The following is a 21302-nucleotide window of genomic DNA, read 5'->3' on the forward strand; positions in this document are numbered from 1 at the left end:
ATATCGGTGCATTTGAAATATCAGAGAGAAAACGAATTTGAAAAGACTATATTACTAAAATGTTTAGAGATGACGAAAGGACAACCTATAATCCACCCGCTCTGACAGGAGCACAAATAAAAAGATCCGAAATAGAAGATGCAATCGCCTCACTTAAAGACAGAAAAGCAGCTGGTCCGGACGAAATTCCCTCAGAAATTTTAAAATTAATTGATGGGGAAAACATAGACATATTAGTCATACTTTTTAATTATATATATGACACTGGTCACTACCCTCAAGACTGGCTAAAAACGATCTTTATTAACATCCCAAAGAAGAAAAATGCAGAGATGCGATGATTACAGACTCATAAGTTCAATGAACCATGTTCTAATAATTTTCTTAAGAATAATTCATAAAAGAATTTATAAAAAATGTGAGCTCCATATGGGAAAAACACAATTTGGCTTTAAAGAAGGAATGGGCACCAGAGAAGCACTGGTTCACACCACGGTTTACCTACATAAGATTTTTTGTTGCATATTTCCGGGCACCACAATTGTCCGCTTGATAACACAATGGCTTGAGAAGAAGAAGTGCTAAAAATTTAGCACAAAAATTTAAAAAACAAAATTTAAAAATCATTTATTAACACACAAATATTACAGCTTGAAAAAGGTGGCACAACGTTATTGTGGAGAATTTATAAAAAATGATACAAAAATGTCGCTTGCAATAAAAGGTAGTTCACTAATTTTAGAAAAAGTGGCAATATTTTTTTTATAAAGGGTGGTATTAAGTTCGAGTTTAGCCGCTAAAATAGCCATTTCTTCACGATTAGTTTTCTTTAACAATCCACTTTAAGGAATAGAAACTTTGTGAAAATTTGCTTTCTCCATCAAGTTATAATAAATTTTGCAACAAATATGTATAATTTTATGCCTTTTCTTTACTGATTTAGTTTTCACCTTAAAGTTGGGTATTAAGTTCGAGTTTAGCCGCTAAAATCGCTAAAGTGAAAACTAAATGAGTAACAAAAAGGCATAAAATTAAACATATTTGTTGTAAATTTTATTATAACTTGATGGGGAATAGCCCAAAGCAAATTTTTGCAAAGTTCGTATTCCTTAAAGTGGATTAATTAAGAAAAGTAATCGTGAAAAAATGGCGATTTTAGCGGATAAACTCGAACTTAATACCCACCCTAAAGGAAAAATCCGTATTATGAAGTCGCATTTGCTCAAATTAGATCGAAATAAACCCAACAATTGTTTTACCTCCATTTCATCGAAAATGAATAATTGAAATTAACAGTTTATGAGGAAACAGTTCTTTGCATATTTTCGGGCGTCACAATTATCCGCCTGATAACACTATGGCTTGAGTAGAAGAAATGCTCAAATTTAAAAAGTATATCATTTAATGGAACAAAAGTATTACCGCTTGAAAAAAAAAACTGACACAACGTTATTGTTGCGAATTTCTAAAAAAATGACACAAAAATGTCACTTGCAATACAAGGGTGGTTCATCACTTTTAGAAAAAGTGGAATTTTTTTATAACGGAAAAAATTGTATTAAATGAATTTTATATGCTTTTTATGGAACTATGATGTTGACTTTGTTCAAATTAGATCAAAATAAACCAAAGAATTATTTTATCTCCATTGTTGACACTAGTTGTTTGAAGACATTTCAATTCAAACATTAATTTGATCAATTAATTTTGTGATTGAATAAAAAAAATGTCTAAGTAAATTCCATTAAACCTAAATAAAATAAACAAGTGTATACGGCCGTAAGTTCGGAATCTTATGTACCATCCGCCATGGATTGCGTAGAAACGTCTACGAAAGACTGTCATCCACAATCGAATTATTTAATTGGGTTGTGTTATCTTAAAACTTCTTAACATCGTCTTTTAAATTGTGAGTTAGTCCATTGGTGGTATATATGTATAGGTAAGGTATGTATAGGTAAGTCTACAAATAATTACGAATCGATATGGAGTTTTGCACGGTACGTAGAGAGCCAGAATTGGAATATAGGGGTCGCTTATATGTGGGCTATATACAATTATGAACTTGATATGGACCAATTTTGTGTGATTGGGGATCGATTTATCTGAGGGCTATATATAACTATAGACTGATATGGACCTAGTTAGGCATGGTTGTTAATGGTCATATACTAGCACAACGTGCCAAATTTCAACTGACTCGGATGAAATTTGCTCCTCCAAGTGGCTCCAAAGCCAAATCTCGGGATCGTTTTATATGGGGGCTATATATGATTATGGACTGATATGGACCACATTTGGCATGGTTGTTAAATATCATATACTAATATCAAATTTCAACCGAATCGGATGAATTTTGCTCTTCCAAGGGGCTCCGGAGATTAAATCTGGGGATCGGTTTATATGGGGGCTATATATAATTATGGACCGATTTGGACCAATTTTTGCATGGTTGTTAGAGATCATATGCTGACACCATGTACCTAATTTCAACCGGATCGGATGAAATTTGCTTCTCTTAGAGGCTCCGCAAGCCAAATCTGAGGATCGGTTTATATGGGGGCTATATATAATTATTGGCCGATGTGGACCAATTTTTGCATGGTTGTTAGAGACCATATATCAACTCCATGTACCAAATTTCAGGCGGATGGGATGAAATTTGCTTCTCTTAGAGGCTCGGCAAGTCAAATCGGGGGATCGGTTTATATGGGGGCTATATATAATTATGGACCGATGTGGACCGATTTTTGCATGGTTGTTAGGGACCATAAACTAACACCACGTACAAATTTCAGCCGGATCGGATGAAGTTTGCTTCTCTTAGAGGATCGGCAAGCCAAATTTAGGGGTCCGTTTATATGGGCGATATACGTAAAAGTGGACAGATATGGCCCATTTGCAATACCATCCGACCTACATCAATAACAACTACTTGTGGCAAGTTTCAAGTCGATAGCTTGTTTCGTTCGGAAGTTAGCGATTTCAACAGAAAGACGGACGGACGGACGGACGGACGGACATGCTCAGATCGACTCAGAATTTCATCGCGACCCAGAATATATATACTTTATGGGGTCTTAGAGCAATATTTCGTTGTGTTACAAACGGAATGACAAAGTTAATATACCCCCATCCTATGGTGGAGGGTATAAAAATCTAGACATCCATCATAACAGTTTGAATTAAATTTAAAATTCCACAAATATTTAAATTTATTTTTATTTTAAATTAAATACGATTTTATTTGATAATAACATTGAAATATTTAATTTAATAAAAATTTTGTTAATTCAACTTGATTGATTGAGCATGGAAATTAGAAAATATTAAAGATAATAGCAAAAATTAAACTTTAATTTTGCTACATTTATTTATTCAATTGTATTAAAAAGTTTAAAGTTCATATTAGCAATTTCAGCTTCTAAGAAGTTCCTCCTATAAATTTAACCAATGAAGGCAAATTATACTGACCTCACCATTGTGATAACAATAACAGAGGATTTCATGGTGATCGTAGTGAATGTATTTCAACTTTGGTCCTATGAAAAAATGAAAATAATGAAAAGCTCCCACCATTAATAACAAGCTATTTGGTAAGTAAGTACTGACCATGGAAAGAAAAAAGTTAAACCATCCATATGGCATTCGTCCCTCACAGACCGCAATGCGCATGCGCTTGCTTTACATTGATCGACCACATAGATCGATCGTAACAATACGCAACAATATAGTCAATATGAAAATAAGATATGACTGTTTAAATGTCTGTCTTTCCCCCAAAAGACTGTAGGAGTAAAGTATCGAAGAAAAAAATTTTCAAATTGTTAACATTACGTTTATGCTGTTGTTTTTTTTTTCTTCTTCTTTGTTTTAACCATGACTTTCTGCACCATATATTGATGTCTTAGTCCTCATCTTTCAGAGACTTAAAAAGAAAAGAGCTTGCAATTTTTCTTTTATATTCCCAACATTATGGAGGATTATTTTCTATTGAAATTGTGAGTTTCAGTGTGTTTTTGTGAAGCTTTGTGCCATGAATATGGAGGGTATTTAGCATCACGCAATTCATTAGAAAGAAAGTCAAACGAGGTGGAAAAAAATGCTTGAGATATTAAAAATAATTTTGTGTAGCTGTTTTTCTGCCACATATTTGAAAATTTCACTCTCATTTGAAGATCAAGTCATTGACATGTTGGAAATACAAACAACATGCGAACTGATGTTGATTGCTGGTTGAGGTGCAATTATAGATAATTCTTATTAATTTGTTAGAAATTGATTTAATTTTTTTGTTATTTTATTTTTATACTGAAAGAATGCCAAATTTAATTTAAGCCAATTTAAAAAAGTGAAATTTTTAGGTTTTTATTTTGCAAGAAGTTTATATATGCCAAGATTCTGATCGATGATTAAGATAAATTTTATTAGAAAAAATTAATACGTTTCTTATAATTAGAAGATTAACTAATAAATGAAAGTGAAATTCTCGTCTATATTATTTCACTTTTATTTTGCAAAATCTGGGAAAATTATTTGCTTTAAAGCAAAGAAAATAATTTCGTAAGAAAAGATTCCGTAAACTGGTGGAAAAGGCATCCTAGAATTAAGATTTTTTTTTAATTTTATTCCATTGATTTTGGTGATGAAAAGCAAAAAAAAAAAATAAAAATAAAAAAAATGTTTGATCTTTTTTAGCCGAATATTAAGATACCTTTAAGAAATTTTGTGAAATACTACCAGAAGTAGATACTGCGGATAATTTTTTGATTATCTTTAGTAGTAACCCTTGAACTCACACTTCTTTCTATAGAAAACCAGAGAGTAACGAATTTCACCTTTTTATTTTTTAGCTGAATTTTTTGAATTTCTCTCCTCATATAAATTAGACATAATAATTTTAAAATACTCACCTGCAGTTAATATTCTCGATAGTGTAGCAGAAGTACTATTGTCGACTATTTCCACATCCTGTACGGGATACATCCATTTGAATGTCAATTTTTCTGTAGCACCAAAATCATGTGATTGTTTCGGTGCCACCGAAACACAAATCACTTTATCGTTGAGCAACAAGAGACGTCGTTGCTTCGATTTGACTATGAAACCGGCCTGATTAAATTCCATATGTGTTACATTATCCTCTCTAAGTAAATAACGTGGCCGATTGCCTTCGGTGGTGGTTAGAGAACGTGTATTGAATGTGCCACTTATGTGGCCCAACATCTCTTTGAAACCCTGATACTGTTCGGCCTCACGTTTACGCTCATTCAACATTTCGGCCAATAGCTCCAGCTGGGTTAAGGCCAATTGTAGCGACATACGATCATGATGACCCTGGGGTGTATATTTGAGTAGATCCTGCAAGAAGAGTATGAATTGGGGGAAACGTTGCACCGGCTTAACCATCAAACCGAAGAAACTTAAACGATCGTGAGCACTAATTTGTTTAACTTTGAAGAAATCCGCCAGGGCCGATTTACGTTTCTCTTCCATTTTGGCTAATTCCATGGCAGCTGAGAAATTATTAATGAAACCCGAATAGATTTCCAAGATACGTGGCTTACTGAAGGCGCTAACAAAGCAATCACCCAATTTCTCATCACGATCCCAATTGCGTACACATTCGGCCAGGGCAATGCGAAAGAGTTGATGCGATTGCAGTATGTCAGGCAGGCGATGGAAGAGTGTATTGATTTTGGTAGCACTCAAAACGGGTGGACTACTATCTTCCAGAGGTTTTTTGTAATCCTAAATGTGATGTGATTTTATAGAGAAGAAAACAAAAAAGAAAAATTGCAAAAAAAAAATACAAATTAATAGAGTTTATCGAAATTTTTTTGCTTTTATTTTTGTGTAATGCTTGTGTGATTATTTATTCAAGGAAAAGAAGAACCAACCATCGTATCAACTATAATAATAAAATATTTAAAAAATGACAATATTTCTGTCAGATAGATAACCAATAAGCAAATGCATTTTTATTTATATATAAATGGGAAATGTCCCAAATTTGATATAAAGTTGTAGGAAACCTTGATAAAATACTTGAATAAACTGCGGCAAATTCAGTTATGATAGTTTGTGAAACGGATATTGTTACTAAGAACATATAAACACCTCGTCTCGGGTAAAATCAACTGTTGACTACGCCATAGTATTATAGGTTACCTTAAAATAATTCTATTGAAGTATTGCTCTATCCAATTCATAGGAATAATTAAATAAATATATCTTCGGACAAATGAGATACACAAAAGAAGTATCATCAATATTTTTTTCCATATAAATTATATATTTTATTTTATAGAAAATTTTGTCAACATTTTAATTCTATAGAAAATTTTGTCAAAATTTTATATGTATACAACATTTTGTCAAAATTTTATTTCTTTAGAAAATTTTGTCACAATTTTATTTCTATAGAAAATTTTGTCAAAATTTTATTTCTATAGAAAATTTTGTCAAAATTTTATTTCTATGGAAAATTTGGCTAAAATTTTATTTCTATTGAAAATGTCGTCAAAATTTTATTTCTGTAGAAAATTATGTCAAAATTTTATTTCTATAGAAAATTTTGTCAATATTTTATTTCTATGGAAAATTTTATCAAAATTTTATTTCTATTAAAAATTTTGTAAAAATTTTAATTCTATAAAAAATTTTGTCAAAATTGTATTTCTATGGAAAATTTTATCAAAATTTTATTTCTATTGAAAATTTCGTCAAAATTTTATTTCTAAAATTAAATTGTCAAAATTGTATTTCTATAGAAAATTTTGCCGAAATTTTATTTCTATAGAAAATTTTGTCAACATTTTATTTCTATAGAAAATTTTGTCAAAATTTTATTTCTATGGAAAATTTTATCAAAATTTTATTTCTATAGAAAATTTTGTCAAAATTTTATTTCTATAGAAAATTTCGTCAAAATTTTATTTCTATAGAAAATTTTGTCAAAATTTTATTTCTATAGAAAATTTTGTCAAAATTTTATTTCTATGGAAAATTTTGCCAAAATTTTATTTCTATGAAAAATTTTGTAATATTTTATTTTTATGGAAAATGTTGTCAAAATGTTATTTATATAGGAAATTTTGTCAAAATTTTAATTCTATAAAAAATTTTGTCTAAATTTTATTTCTATGGAAAATTTTGTCAACAATTTATTTCTATAGAAAATTTTGTCAAAATTTTATTTCTATGGAAAATTTTGTCAAAATTTTATTTCTATAGAAAATTTTGTTAACATTTTATTTCTATAGAAAATTTTGTCAAAATTTTATTTCTATAGAAAACTTTGTCAAAATTTTATTTCTATAGAAAATTTTGTCAAAATTTTCTTTCTATAGAAAATTTGTCAAAATTTTATTTCTATAGAAAATTTTTTCAAAATTTTATTTCTATAGAAAATTTTTTCAAAATTGTATTTCTATAGAAAATTTTGTCAAAATTGTATTTCCATGAAAATTTTGCCAAAATTTTATTTCTATGAAAAATTTTGTAAAAATTTTATTTCTATTGAAAATGTCGTCAAAATTTTATTTCTAAAATTAAATTGTCAAAATTTTATTTCTATAGAAAATTTTGTTAAAATTGTATTTCTATGGAAAATTTTATCAAAATTTTATTTCTATGAAAAATTTTGTAAAAAATTTAATTCTATAAAAAAATTTGTCAAAATTTTATTTCTATAGAAAATTTTGTCAAAATTTTATTTCTATAGAAAATTTTGTCAAAATTGTATTTCTATGAAAAATTTTAGTTCTATACAAAATTTTGTCAAAATTTTATTTCTATAGAAAATTTTGTCAAAATTTTATTTCTATAAAAAATTTTGTCAAAATTTTATTTCTATAGAAAATTTTGTCAAAATTTTATTTCTATAGAAGATTTTGCCAAAATTTTATTTCTATGAAAAATTTTGTAAATATTTTATTTTTATGGAAAATGTTGTGAAAATGTTATTACTATAGAAAATTTTGTCAAAATTTTAATTCTATAAAAAATGTTGTCAAATTTTTATTTCTATATAAAATTCTATCAAAATTTTATTTCTATAGAAAATTTTTTCAAAATTGTATTTCTATAGAAAATTTTGTCAAAATTGTATTTCCATGAAAATTTTGCCAAAATTTTATTTCTATGAAAAATTTTGTAAAAATTTTATTTCTATTGAAAATGTCGTCAAAATTTTATTTCTAAAATTAAATTGTCAAAATTTTATTTCTATAGAAAATTTTGTTAAAATTGTATTTCTATGGAAAATTTTATCAAAATTTTATTTCTATGAAAAATTTTGTAAAAAATTTAATTCTATAAAAAAATTTGTCAAAATTTTATTTCTATAGAAAATTTTGTCAAAATTTTATTTCTATAGAAAATTTTGTCAAAATTGTATTTCTATGAAAAATTTTAGTTCTATACAAAATTTTGTCAAAATTTTATTTCTATAGAAAATTTTGTCAAAATTTTATTTCTATAAAAAATTTTGTCAAAATTTTATTTCTATAGAAAATTTTGTCAAAATTTTATTTCTATAGAAGATTTTGCCAAAATTTTATTTCTATGAAAAATTTTGTAAATATTTTATTTTTATGGAAAATGTTGTGAAAATGTTATTACTATAGAAAATTTTGTCAAAATTTTAATTCTATAAAAAATGTTGTCAAATTTTTATTTCTATATAAAATTCTATCAAAAGTTTATTTCTATAGAAAATTTTGTCAAAATTTTATTTCTATAGAATATTTTGTCGTAATTTTATTTCTATAGAAAATTTTGTCGTAATTTTATTTCTATAGAAAATTTTGTCGTAATTTTTTTTTATAGAAGTTTTTGTCCTAATTTTATTTCTATAGAAGTTTTTGTCAAAATTTTAACTCTATAGAAAATGTTGAAAAATTTTAATTTTATAGATAATTTTGTCAACATTTTAATTCTGTAGAAAATTTTGTCGTAATTTTATTTCTATAGAAGTTTTTGTCCTAATTTTATTTCTATAGAAGTTTTTGTCAAAATTTTAACTCTATAGCAAATGTTGAAAAATTTTAATTTTATAGATAATTTTGTCAATATTTTAATTCTGTAGAAAATTTTGTCGTAATTTTATTTCTATAGAAAATTTTCTCAAAATTTATTTTCTATAGAAAATTTTCTCGTTTTTTGCTATAGTAAGGTTGGTCAAAATTTTTATTCTATAGAAACTTTCGCAAAATTTTTTTCTATAGAACATTTTCTCAAATCTTTTTCTACAGAAAATTTTCTAAAATTTTTTTTTCTATAGAAAATTTTCTCAAAATGAAAAAGTGAAGCTATTAATTTGTGTTTATTGCAATTAATTTTTTATTGAGTTCTGCAATCTGTTTTATGTCTTGAGAGAAAACTGAACTAAAAACAATGAAAGGAACTTGAAGTATCCTATAATTTCAAAAACGGATACTAAAGTTCATACAAGAAATTACGATGTCAAACCTTATATTTCTACATGGTTTTAAATTTGGTTTGCGGGAAAATTGTTTAATATAACTAAACTTAAATTTAAAACATTTTTTTTAATAAAATTAAATTTTTTGGCATGATTACAATGATGGATTTTTTTCTGTATTTTAAGTTTTTTTGTTGTTTTTTCTTTTCCCATAGATGTGTTGGTCGTATACTTTGTTAGTGCTTTTAATTTATATATAAATAAATAAATACTGTACATATTATTTACTTTAATTTTGCAACTATTGAGGATGATGAATGAATGGTTGGTTGGTTAGTAAATGATGAGAGAAAAAAATATACAAAAAAGAAATTTTCGATATACATATAATTTTTTTTTTAATATTTTGGATCATTTCGATTTTAGCGTGACGTAGTAGTATAGAAGGGGGGAGAAGTTATTATTGGTTGTATTATTTTTTTTTTGTTATTATGGATGGCATGTAAAGAAATAAATTACAAAAAAGTTTATGTATTAATACAAATATATGATATTATGAGTAACAGAAAATTTAATTGGGAAGATAATAATGAAGCAGCATGAACATTCAAATTGCAGAAAATTAGAGCAATAGGTATTAAAATAAATCCGTAAATGAAATTGAATGTAATTTACAATGAAATTCATGCAAATGGAAGATGAAATAAAGCATTAATATTTTTCAAGGCCATATTGTGTTGTTTCCCTTGGGTGTGTATAGGTGAGTACATTAAATCCCTTTACTTTACCCAATTACATTTGCAAATCATCCTAAAAACCATTGCCTTTTTTCCAGTTCAAAATAACAAATTGAATTGATGGTGCCTTAGGAGATGACGATGATAATAATGATGGTGGTGATGATGATGATGATGAGAGCTATTGTTGAGGGAATAGAATTTGATGTTTCACTCTCCTATATAGTACTAAAGGCAATTATTTTATTGCTTGCCCTTTTTGTCCCCACACACACACACACGTATCTAATAAAAGGTGAGTGCTTTTAGTGGTCATTTGTGAGATTTAACTTTAGAGATTTGCTGTTGGTGAGAGGCAAAGCAAAATGATCACTAATTGAATTTAGACCAGCACAAGATATGATTTTATATTGACACTACACTTGAGAATACTACCAATCAAGATAATTGTATGGTATGAGGTAACTAACCGTCAGGACATTGCTTACAATGAAATGCTTTACTAGCACTCTCATCTCTGCTAAACCCCACGAGGCAGAAATAATATGAAAATATAGCCATGGATGGATATTTGTTTTGGTAAAACTTTGTTATATAAGGTAATTGTTTTCATGTTTATGGTTTTCAATACGTGCTTCCAAGGATTTATTAGCTTTATTTGATGAAACAAGTTATACACACACTTGAAGAGGTTTAATATGAAGCCCAAAATGGATTATAAAGGTAAATTATGTAAATTCCATTTTTTCCATATAAATTCGTTGCTATGTTATAAAAATTCAATATATATATATGTGGGGAAGCATATAATTTGGGATATGAATATAAATTTTTAGAAAAATGATTTGGCCCTTAATATAAAGAAATCTATATTTAATAGATTTCTAAGGAAAAAAATATCGACACAATTTAAGAGTACTTTAGGTTGTTAATATCAATTTGCTAATGTTTTAAAAATCATTTTTGTTTTGTGTATGTAATTGAGGGAGCATTTTATATATAAAAACTTATCCTTGATTATTATTCTACATATGTATGATTTTTGTCTTTGGTTATAAAATGCTTTTCTATTGTTAAAAAATCATTTCAGTGATCTTGTATCGTACATATAGCCTCTTTTTATAATCTCAACTTGTTGTTATTGATTTCAGCTTAACCAACAGAGAAAAGTATGCTTGTCAAATTTATTTGGGCAAAGCCCTATAGACTGCAAGATGGTTGGATGTACAGCTGTTTCGGAATTACCACATTCCTCATCAGCATCCTCTACTTGCAGCAAAACTCTCAATTATCAGAATAAATTCGGGTAATTCACTCAACCCAATGTGATCTACACTTGAACCTTCCGAAAATGGTTTGATAGTCGGCTACTGCCTAAACAAATTTGAAAGCATATCCCTTTTCCTTTGCCAAACTCAAATCATCGATTTGAATGTAGTTGGTTGGGATTGTTTTTGAGCGTGCTTCTTCTATCTTCATTCGTTTTGTTTGTTATTGTTGGTTTATTCTTCAATCATTATTAGCGCTGTTTTCTTTTAGCACTGGATACCCTAAGCCGTGAAGGACTAAAAGAAAACAGAGAACTCGTTTATCCAGGACATCTACAAAAATATGCAACACTGTCATCAGCTGTTTAAAAACAATCACAGAAAAGAAGTGAAATCTTGCATTTTTAATGTATGAAATGCTCCAATTAGTAATAAATATTTACTGCTGCGATTATTTATGACACTATACCACGTTGAATTACATGTTTTTCGATAAATTAGTCACAATAAAGTGCTATTGTGAATCGATGAAGCGTCACTTTATCAAAACACAATCTGGCAAGATCGGCGCGACTTGCACTGGTGAGATGTTCTGGATAGCCCATACAAATGTTGTATCCAGTGCAAAAAGAAAACAGCCCTATTGTTGTTTTTGATTTCAGCACGCAAAGAAAAAAAAACGTTTGGAAAACGTGTACCGAAAACGTTTTTCTTTTGTTAAGAGTTTTTTGAATTGCTTCGAAAATTTTAAACTTTTATCACCAAAAAAAAAAATCGTTTGTTACAAAATTTTTATTTTTTCAATAAAAAAGTTATTTTTGAAACAACAACACAGTACATTTCGTTTATATCAAACACTGTTCTTTTCTGACTTTATGCCTTTTATAAGACATATTTTACAGTTCAAAATTTAATATACTACAATGTAATGTTGAACATTTTTTCGGAATCTTCCGAACACATCTGGAATATAAAAAAAACTTTGGTCGAAGCAGGGATCGAACCCACGACCCTTGGCATGCAAGTCGGACGTAGCAACCAATGCGCCACGGTGCCAAACTAAATGTTTGTTTCTGTTAAATAAACTTTGTTTATTCGGTTCGTGGGCACCGCAAGCTATGCTATATAAATATAACTTATATGGATATTTATCTATTGATGACCATAACAGGTACATAGCTCAGTGCTTAGTGTGTTGGCTTACAAAGTAAATGGTCCGCGGTTCGATTCTCCGTCCAGGCGAAAGGTAAACAAATTTTCAAAATTTATAAAATCGTATAATTTCTTCTACATTGTTGGTATTACAGGAAAAGGTGTTAAGAACTAAAAAACCTCGTGGATGTGAGAAAGATTTGAGGGAAAATGCAATTAGCAAGAAAACAATGTTTTTTTTTTTGAGTTTGTCTTTATGAAATTGTTTTTACATCCTGGAAAATAATAAACGTTTATCACAAAAAGTATATACTTTTCTTCCAAATACACTTCCTTACAGCGAAAAGCAAATGAGAAACGAACTTTGTTTGTCTAAAATTTCGTTTGGGAGGAAAGAATTATTTTTTTGCGTGAGCTTAAAGCCATGCATTGACTAAACTACAAGTAGCTTAACCAAAAGAGGAAAAGTATGCTGTCAAATTTATTTGACTTCCGTCAAAGTGTAGTTCACTTTGGGTTGAGTGAATTACCCGAATTTATTCTGATAATTGGTTGATAGTTTTGCTGCAAGTAGAGGATGCTGATGAGGAATGTGGTAATTCCGAAACAGCTGTACATCCAACCATCTTGCAGTCTATAGGGCTTTGCCCAAATAAATTTGACAAACATACTTTTCCTCTGTTGGTTAAACTACACTTGTAGTTTAGTCAATGCATGGTTTTAAGCAGAAATCAAAAACAACAATAATGATTGAAGAATAAACCAACAATAACAAACAAAGCGAATTACTTGGGTACTTAAAATTCCGTTCAGTCGAATTTTTGGCCCCGTATACAAATTTTTAAGATTCTATTTATGGCAGTTTTTTAAATTTGAGAGTAACAAAAACACATCTATTATTTCAAAAAAATTTAGCTCAAATTTAAAATATGTGAGTTTTTTTGTGACTGTCACTTTTAATGACTTCATCTCCATGGCAAAGAAATGGAATTACTGAACAAAAGACATTTTGAAGAGCATCCGTTTTGCATATAACAAAAGCAATGACTTTGGGAAATCTTTTGATAAATGTAAATAATGCAATTTTTATGATGTGTGAAATTTTATATGAACGTATAGAGAGCATAAAACTAAAATTGATAGATCATTTCAGAGAAAGCAAAGTAAGTAGTAGCAAGAAAATCCAACAAATATGCTTCCAACATGAATTCAATTCCCATTAATCAAATAGAAGAATAGCTGGTAACAATTCATTGTTTGTAAAATAATAAAAAAAATATCTATTAAAAATAAAATAGAGAAGCTATGGCAAATGCTGCATGTGCTACTGAAAAACAAGTTAGTCATGAAATTATTTGCAAAAAAACTATGGAACTTGAACATGCAAACCCATGTGATACGCAAACTATGATTTTAAATTAAAAAATATAACTAGCTTTTGCATAAAATATTAATAGTTTCTTAATTAAAAGAGATGTTAGTAAAAAAAATAGGAGATGAATGGAATTTAAGCAAAATACAACTGTATATAGTAATTAGAATAAAGTTTTCTTTATTTTCATATAATTTGCTTTTAATATTTGGCACTAAGAATAAACTTACATTGACTAGACGTTGCAGTGTTGCCACATATGAATTTTCACTGTGCACAATAGCCGATACAATGTGTCGGCGTTTTAATTGCTGCTGTGAGAGACCAGGTGGCGCTGGTGGTAACATGGGCTGTACGAGACGATTGTGAGCAGTGCGGGCAGTACCATTTGCACGACTACCAGGTGGTATCATAAAATCCAAATCGAATCTTGAAGTCGATGCGGTTAATGAAGCCAAATCGTCATCATCGTTCTGGAAAAAGAAAGAGAATTTAAAGAAACGCAATTATTAAAAAGGAAGTAGTATGGAGTGATATGATGAATAGATTAAGCACCGGACAGGATATGAGTAAATATCCTGTGGTTAATGTTTAGTTTTGTTTCACACACACAAAAATGCAAGTTTTTCTATACTTCAAATATTTTTCGACATGCTCTAAATGTTCCTCTTCTTTCTTGAGAACATGAACAGTAAAGAGGCAAAGGAAATAAAATGAATCAACAGCTGTGAGAACAAGCCATATCCCACCATTATATAAAAATATATATTTTTATACCCTCCATCATAGGATGGGGGTATATTAACTTTGTCATTCCGTTTGTAACACATCGAAATATTGCTCTAAGACCCCATAAAGTATACATATTCTGGGTCGTGGTGAAATTCTGAGTCGATCTAAACATGTCCGTCCGTCCGTCTGTTGAAATCACGCTAACTTCCGAACGAAACAGGCTATCGTCTTGAAACTTAGCACAAGTTGTTGTTATCGATGTAGGTCGGATGGTATTGAAAATGGGCCATATCGGTCCACTTTTACGTATAGCCCCCATATAAAGGGACCCTCAGATTTGGCTTGTGGAGCCTCTAACAGAAGCACATTTCATCCGATCCGGCTGAAATTTGGTACATGATATTGGTATATGGTCTCTAACAACCATGCAAAAATTGGTCCACATCGGTTCATAATTATATATAGCCCCCATATAAACCGATCCCCAGATTTGGCTTACGAAGTCTCCAAGAGAAGCAAATTTCATCCAATCCGGTTGTAATTTGGAACATGGTGTTAGTATATGATCTTTAACAAGTGTGCCAGAATTGGTCCATATCGGTCCATAATTATATATAGCCCCCATATAAAACGTTCTCCAGATTTGACCTCCGGAGCCTCTTGGAGGAGCAAAATTCATCCGATCCGGTTCAAATTAGGAACGTGGTGTTAGTATATGGTCGCTAACAACCATACCAAAATTGGTCCAATCACACAAAAATTGGTCCATATCGGTTCATAATCATGGTTGCCACTAGAGCCAAAAATATTCTACCAAAATTTTATTTCTATAGAAAATTTTGTCAAAAGTTTATTTCTATAGAAAATTTTATTTCTATAGAAAATTTTGTTAAAATTTTATTTCTGTAGAAAATTTTGTCTAAATTTTATGTATACTTTGTCAAAAAAAATTATATACGTATTGGATCGATCTTTTTTGATTTAATATATACCACGTATGGACTTACATACAATTTAGAAGATGGTGTTAGGAGGTTTTAAGATACCTTGCCATCGGCAAGCGTTACCGCAACTTAAGTAATTCGATAGTGGATGGCAGTGTTTAGAAGAAGTTTCAACGCAATCCATGATGGAGGGTACATAAGCTTCGGCCTGGCCGAACTTACGGCCGTATATACTTGTTTAAATTAACATATAAGGACTTAGCATAAGCAACTGAATTAGGAGCTGTCTAGATGAGGGACTTTGGACATATACCTGTAATATTTCATATCAACAAAATTCAATTACAAAATTATTAAAATTATTTGAGCTTTCTCTTTTGTACTATACAAAATATTATCCATAAATATTATCCGTAAATATCGGGCGATATCTGTATCTCAATTTGAACCGATAATTTGGATAAATACCACGATTCTGAGCGCTATACCAAAATTGCATATGGGAGAAAAAATTCCAAACATCAAATATATGGAGAAACAAACGGACACTTGAGGCAGATGAACCTATTAGGTAATTCTCATTCGATCAGCATTTATCAAACGGGATCTAAGATTAACAGTTCTGGTAGATAAATTGTTAACCCAAAATATTTAACATGATGCAAGCAGTGTTACTGCCTAGAAGGTCGAAAACAGTATCAAATAAAAAGGAATTTAGAAAGTGGCACATTTATTTAAAAAATATAACAAAACTCCGATTTTTCATAAAAAAGATTTATTAAATTAAATACGCCCATTGCGAATTTCCAAAATGTGTCCCAAAAAGTCTAATTTCGCAAAAAAGCGATTTAAATATTTTTATATCAGGTTTATCAGAATTGTACAATTATTTTTTAATGATATCTATAATAATCCCAACAATTTCCATTTAATCCACAATGAATTGTTGGAAGTGACAGTTGAAGAAGAAACTCTGCTTCACAATATTTCCGGTAGGATATTTTCATATTTTAAGGCTGTACAAGTATTCATTTGCAGCGTTACAACTGAGAATTTCTAATTTTTTTATATATTCCAAAAATCTAACAATCATAAAAAATTCAAAATTTTACTTCTATAGAAAATTTTGCCAAAATTTTATTACTATAGAAAATTATGTCAAAATTTTATTACTATAGAAAATTATGTCAAAATTTGATTTCTATAGAAAACTTAGTCAAAATTTTATTTCTATAGAAAATCTTGTCAAAATTTTATTTTATAGAAAATTTTGTCAACATTTTATTTCTATTGAAAATTTTGTGAAAAATTTTATTTCTATTGAAAATTTTGTCAAAATTTTATTTCTATAGAAAATTTTGTCAAAATTTTATTTTATAGAAAATTTTGTCAAAATTTTATTTTATAGAAAATTTTGTCAAAATTTTATTTCTATAGGAAATTTTGTCAAAATTTTATTTCTATAGAAAATTTTGTCAAAATTTTATTTCTAAAGAAAATTTTGTCAATATTTTATTTCTATAGAAAATTTTGCCAACATTTTATTTCTAGAGAAACAATTTTATTTCTATAGAAAATTTTGTCAAAAGTTTATTTCATCTAATTATACAATTATTTTTCGAGCTTTATGGACAGATATAGATTAAGGAACATGGTTAATAGAGCCATTGAAAAGAAAACGCCAGATACAAATCTATACACGCCTAGACTGTACATGTTTCGATAATAGAAGTTATTGATTTCGAACGGTTAGGGATTGTAATCAGATTTAAATTGTCAGCATTTTGACATTTTGACAGGATTTGGTGAAAGTGGACTTCTCCAATTTTTGACTTTTTTTAAAATTTGGAACGGTACCAAAGGTCGATTAATCGAATTTATTTCAATTTTTCAACTTTTTAAAAACTTTTGACTGTGAACGAGTTTTTTCGATTTCGTTAAAAGGTGTCATTATACATTATATTCTGATAAAATCTCTAAATGCAATATTGCACTCACTTAGCACTCAATCAGGCTAACTTAGACTGTTCCGTTGATTGTGCTACCACAGTGGTGACTTTGATAATATTGAATCATCTCATTCACATTGTAATATTAGATTGCTCAGCATATATGTATAAGTCTATTATAGCATTAAGAATGTCTTAAGGTGTAATACATTAAAATAAGCAATTTTTAAAAATTTGATCATGCTTTCCTTTCAGTTTCCACATTAAAATCAAATCATTATCTAACTTACCTCTGGTACTCCAGGCATTTTACACGCAGATTTTGATGTATTCGCAGAATTTGAGTTAATTTTTTGTGGCGATCCAAGCGTTGAATCACATGTGGAATCTGGCATATCGATGCTCGAATTATTCGAGTGCCTACCATCGCGACCGCCCACATCGTATTGATGTGAAGAGCCACGTCGTATGGAGAACCATCTTGAGAGTCTACCACCTGGAGATTCACCGGGTGTCGTTATATCCTCCCGTGGGGGCTGATGTGCTGTCGGCATGGTGGCACAAGTTGTACTGGCACGACGGGTTAATGTTCCTCCTCCTCCAATGCTATTACTTCCCGTACTTGAATTACTACTGCTTTCGGCCGGTGAATTTTGTGAATGTGTTGAACGCCATTTGTCAAAGGACAGATGTTGTTTGGCCCGATTAAAGGTCGAACGCAATTGAGAATTGCGTTGATTTGTGGCACTTAATGAGGACGTCACGCTGCCGTTTATATCTTCCGCGTGAGTCAACTCTTCGTCTTCCGAAGAGCTGTTAAGTGGTGGTGGTATGGGTGAGATGGTATTGAAATCGTTATGATGGACACTATCACCGTGATGATCGGCACTATTCGGTGATGTGCTACCACTGTTGCCGACGTTGCCAACACCAACGGCAGTAGATCCGCCGTTGGAGTTAAAACTACCGCCAGCTATTGTGTTGCCGGTAACAGCTGCTCCCTGAAGAGCAAGCTGTTGTTGTTGTTGCTGTTGCGGCGCTTGTGGCGACTGCAACGATTGTTTTTGACTTTGTATATGTTGTTGTTGTTGTGGATTAGCCGCCGCTTCTCCACAGCGGCCACTTATGGCACTTGCACTTTGTATTGAATGTTGACTGCTATGATGATTATGATGGTGGTGGTGATGATGATTTTGGTGTTGTTGTTGCTGTTGATTTTGTTGATATCCTGCTGCCGGTGGAGGCTGTATTAATAATGGCTGTAAAGCGTTACGTCCTGTTTGCAACGTATCAGGACGTTTTGGATTTGTGATATTATGTAATTGTGCTGTGGTTGTTGTTGCTGAGTTACTGTTATTTGTAATTTGTGCACTGTTGGCATTTAGCAAGAGATTTTGATTGGTATTGTGAGATGAGGGCAGTTGATCCTCCCAAGAACCAGAATTTAATTTTGATTCATCTGCAATTAAATAAAAAGAATGATATTTGAATTAAAAAATTTATTTAGTAATTAAATAATTTTAAAAAAATTTTAAAAGTAATCAAAGTAGATTTTTTTAAATTAAAAGATTTATCAATTTGAATTAATTGAAACTAAAATGAAAATAATTATATTTAATCTCACTACATTTAAATTTCCCATAATGTAGTTTAATTTAATATAGTTTTTAATTTATTTATAATTTTGTTAAGATAAACTTTTGATTTAGTTTATATTTTTATTTTTTAATTTGAATTAGGATTTATGCGAAATTTAAAATTAATTATAAATTATATTTAATAATGCCATACGATGAAAATAATTTAATGTTTTGCATACATTAAGTTATCAGAGGATATATTAGTATTTTATCAATTAAAAAATTAATTTAATTTTGTATTTTATTTATTTATTTTTTTAAATAAAATTTATTTAGTTTCCTGCTCATGCTATATATAGTAGCATAATTTGGATTAATGTTTTTTGATTACTTTGGTACAATTTGATCATTTACCTATATCTGTAGTTATTGAATTTCATTTACCATATCTGAAGTTAAATTAATTTAAGACAATGTAATATTTATTTGAAATCAATTAATATAAATTGATTTTTATAATTATTTTTATTTGTTTTTTATAATTGTATTAATTTATTTTTATTTAGTTTACTTTAAAACAATTAATTAAAATTTATTCATTTGTTTGCTATGGAAGAATTTGTTTTGCATAAGTAAGTTATCAAAGTAAATAAATAATGTAAAGAATATATTTACATTTAATTTATATTGGTCAATTAAAAAATGTGTTTAATTTTGTATAGTTTTTTTTAATAAATTTAATTTAATTTTAAATAATTTAAATTACAAAAATTGATTTACAAAAATAGTTTTCAGCACATGCTCTTTATAGATAAATAATTTAATTTATTTTAATTACTTTCAATATAATGTGAAAATATATCTATATCTGTAGTTATTTAATTTTATTCACCATAGCTTAATTTAATTTAATTTCAGACAATGTATTTTTGTTTTAATTTAAATCAATTAAATTATTTCATATAAGTTGAAAATATTTATTTTAATTTTGTATATATAGTTTAATTTATTTTAATTTAGTTTATACATATTTTTACTGTAAATGTATTAAAATTTCTTCTTATTTTCAAATTCCTTTGCATAATGCTTTTTATTTTTATAGTACCAGTAACTTGGCATCTCTCACAGATTTCCATTCAATTCTAAATATCTTAAGTCTAGTGGCGGGATGATAGATAGTACTTCCTCTTTCTTTGATATACTTCTACAGAATACTTGTGTGAAATTTTGCAATTTACTACAAAATACCGGTCACAGACACCAAACTTTATTTCTTATTCTCTTCATAGCAGTTCATCAACACTGACCCTTCTTTATGGGTTTAACAAAAGAAAAAAAAGAGCTATCATTACTTTTCTGTTTGCAAAACATTAATCGTCCATAACGATATCAGCACAAAGTAAAATGTAGCTTTGCGAAAATAATAGGTAGGTTCTTAAAATTTTATTAAAGAAAAATTTATTAAAAAAAAAAAAAATAAATACAAACTATTAATATGGTTATAGTTGTCTGAAGACAAATTGTAAGAAACAAAATTATACAGCCAATTTAAATTTATTTTAGGTTATGAATGAATTAGTTGATTTCAGTTAAATTTGGGTAATTGTAAAAAAAAACTTTTTAAAATTTAAAATTCTAATTATTTTTTCTCACTTTAATGGCATGAAAAAAATATGATATTTTTTTCTTAAGCAAGAGATAAAAATAAATAGTATAAATGAATAGTAATAAATTCTATTCAATTTGACAAAATGTATTAATTTATTTATTGCATCATTTTGCAGTTAATAAAATATATTCATAAATAAACTGAAATGCAATAAAATATTCGCTTTGTCACCTCCAGAGCTTTAGTTTCTGCAGCTACTATTTTAGTGGGTGTGTTAATTTTTTGTGAGTATAAAATTTATTTTTACAAATTTTGATGAAGGAGAGTGTTTTGAAATTTAAAATATTCGCTTCGTCACCTCCAGAGCTTTAGTTTCTGCAGCTACTATTTTAGTGGGTGTATTAATTTTTTGTGAGTATAAAATTTATTTTTACAAATTTTGATGAAGGAGAGTGTTTTGAAATTTATCGTCTATTTTAATTAAACAGTATCTTCCAACTACAATAGGATGTAAGAGAAAGAAATGCGCATC

The 21302-nt window shown here is 28.8% G+C and overlaps 1 protein-coding gene across 1 annotated transcript in view; it reads right to left on the reverse strand.

Moving 5' to 3' along the window:
* LOC142231079 (uncharacterized) overlaps nt 1-21302 on the reverse strand; it is a 35685-nt gene that overhangs the window by 11544 nt on the left and 2839 nt on the right. The window contains exons 2-4 of the mRNA XM_075301699.1: nt 17872-19040; nt 14187-14429; nt 4914-5751 (exon numbers count right to left, since the gene is read on the reverse strand). Of these exons, the coding sequence (XP_075157814.1) occupies nt 4914-5751; nt 14187-14429; nt 17872-19040 (2250 nt within the window). The remainder of the gene's footprint in view (nt 1-4913; nt 5752-14186; nt 14430-17871; nt 19041-21302) is intronic.

This window comes from Haematobia irritans, chromosome 3 (assembly GCF_050003625.1).
Source record: "Haematobia irritans isolate KBUSLIRL chromosome 3, ASM5000362v1, whole genome shotgun sequence".
Taxonomy (NCBI): domain Eukaryota; kingdom Metazoa; phylum Arthropoda; class Insecta; order Diptera; family Muscidae; genus Haematobia; species Haematobia irritans.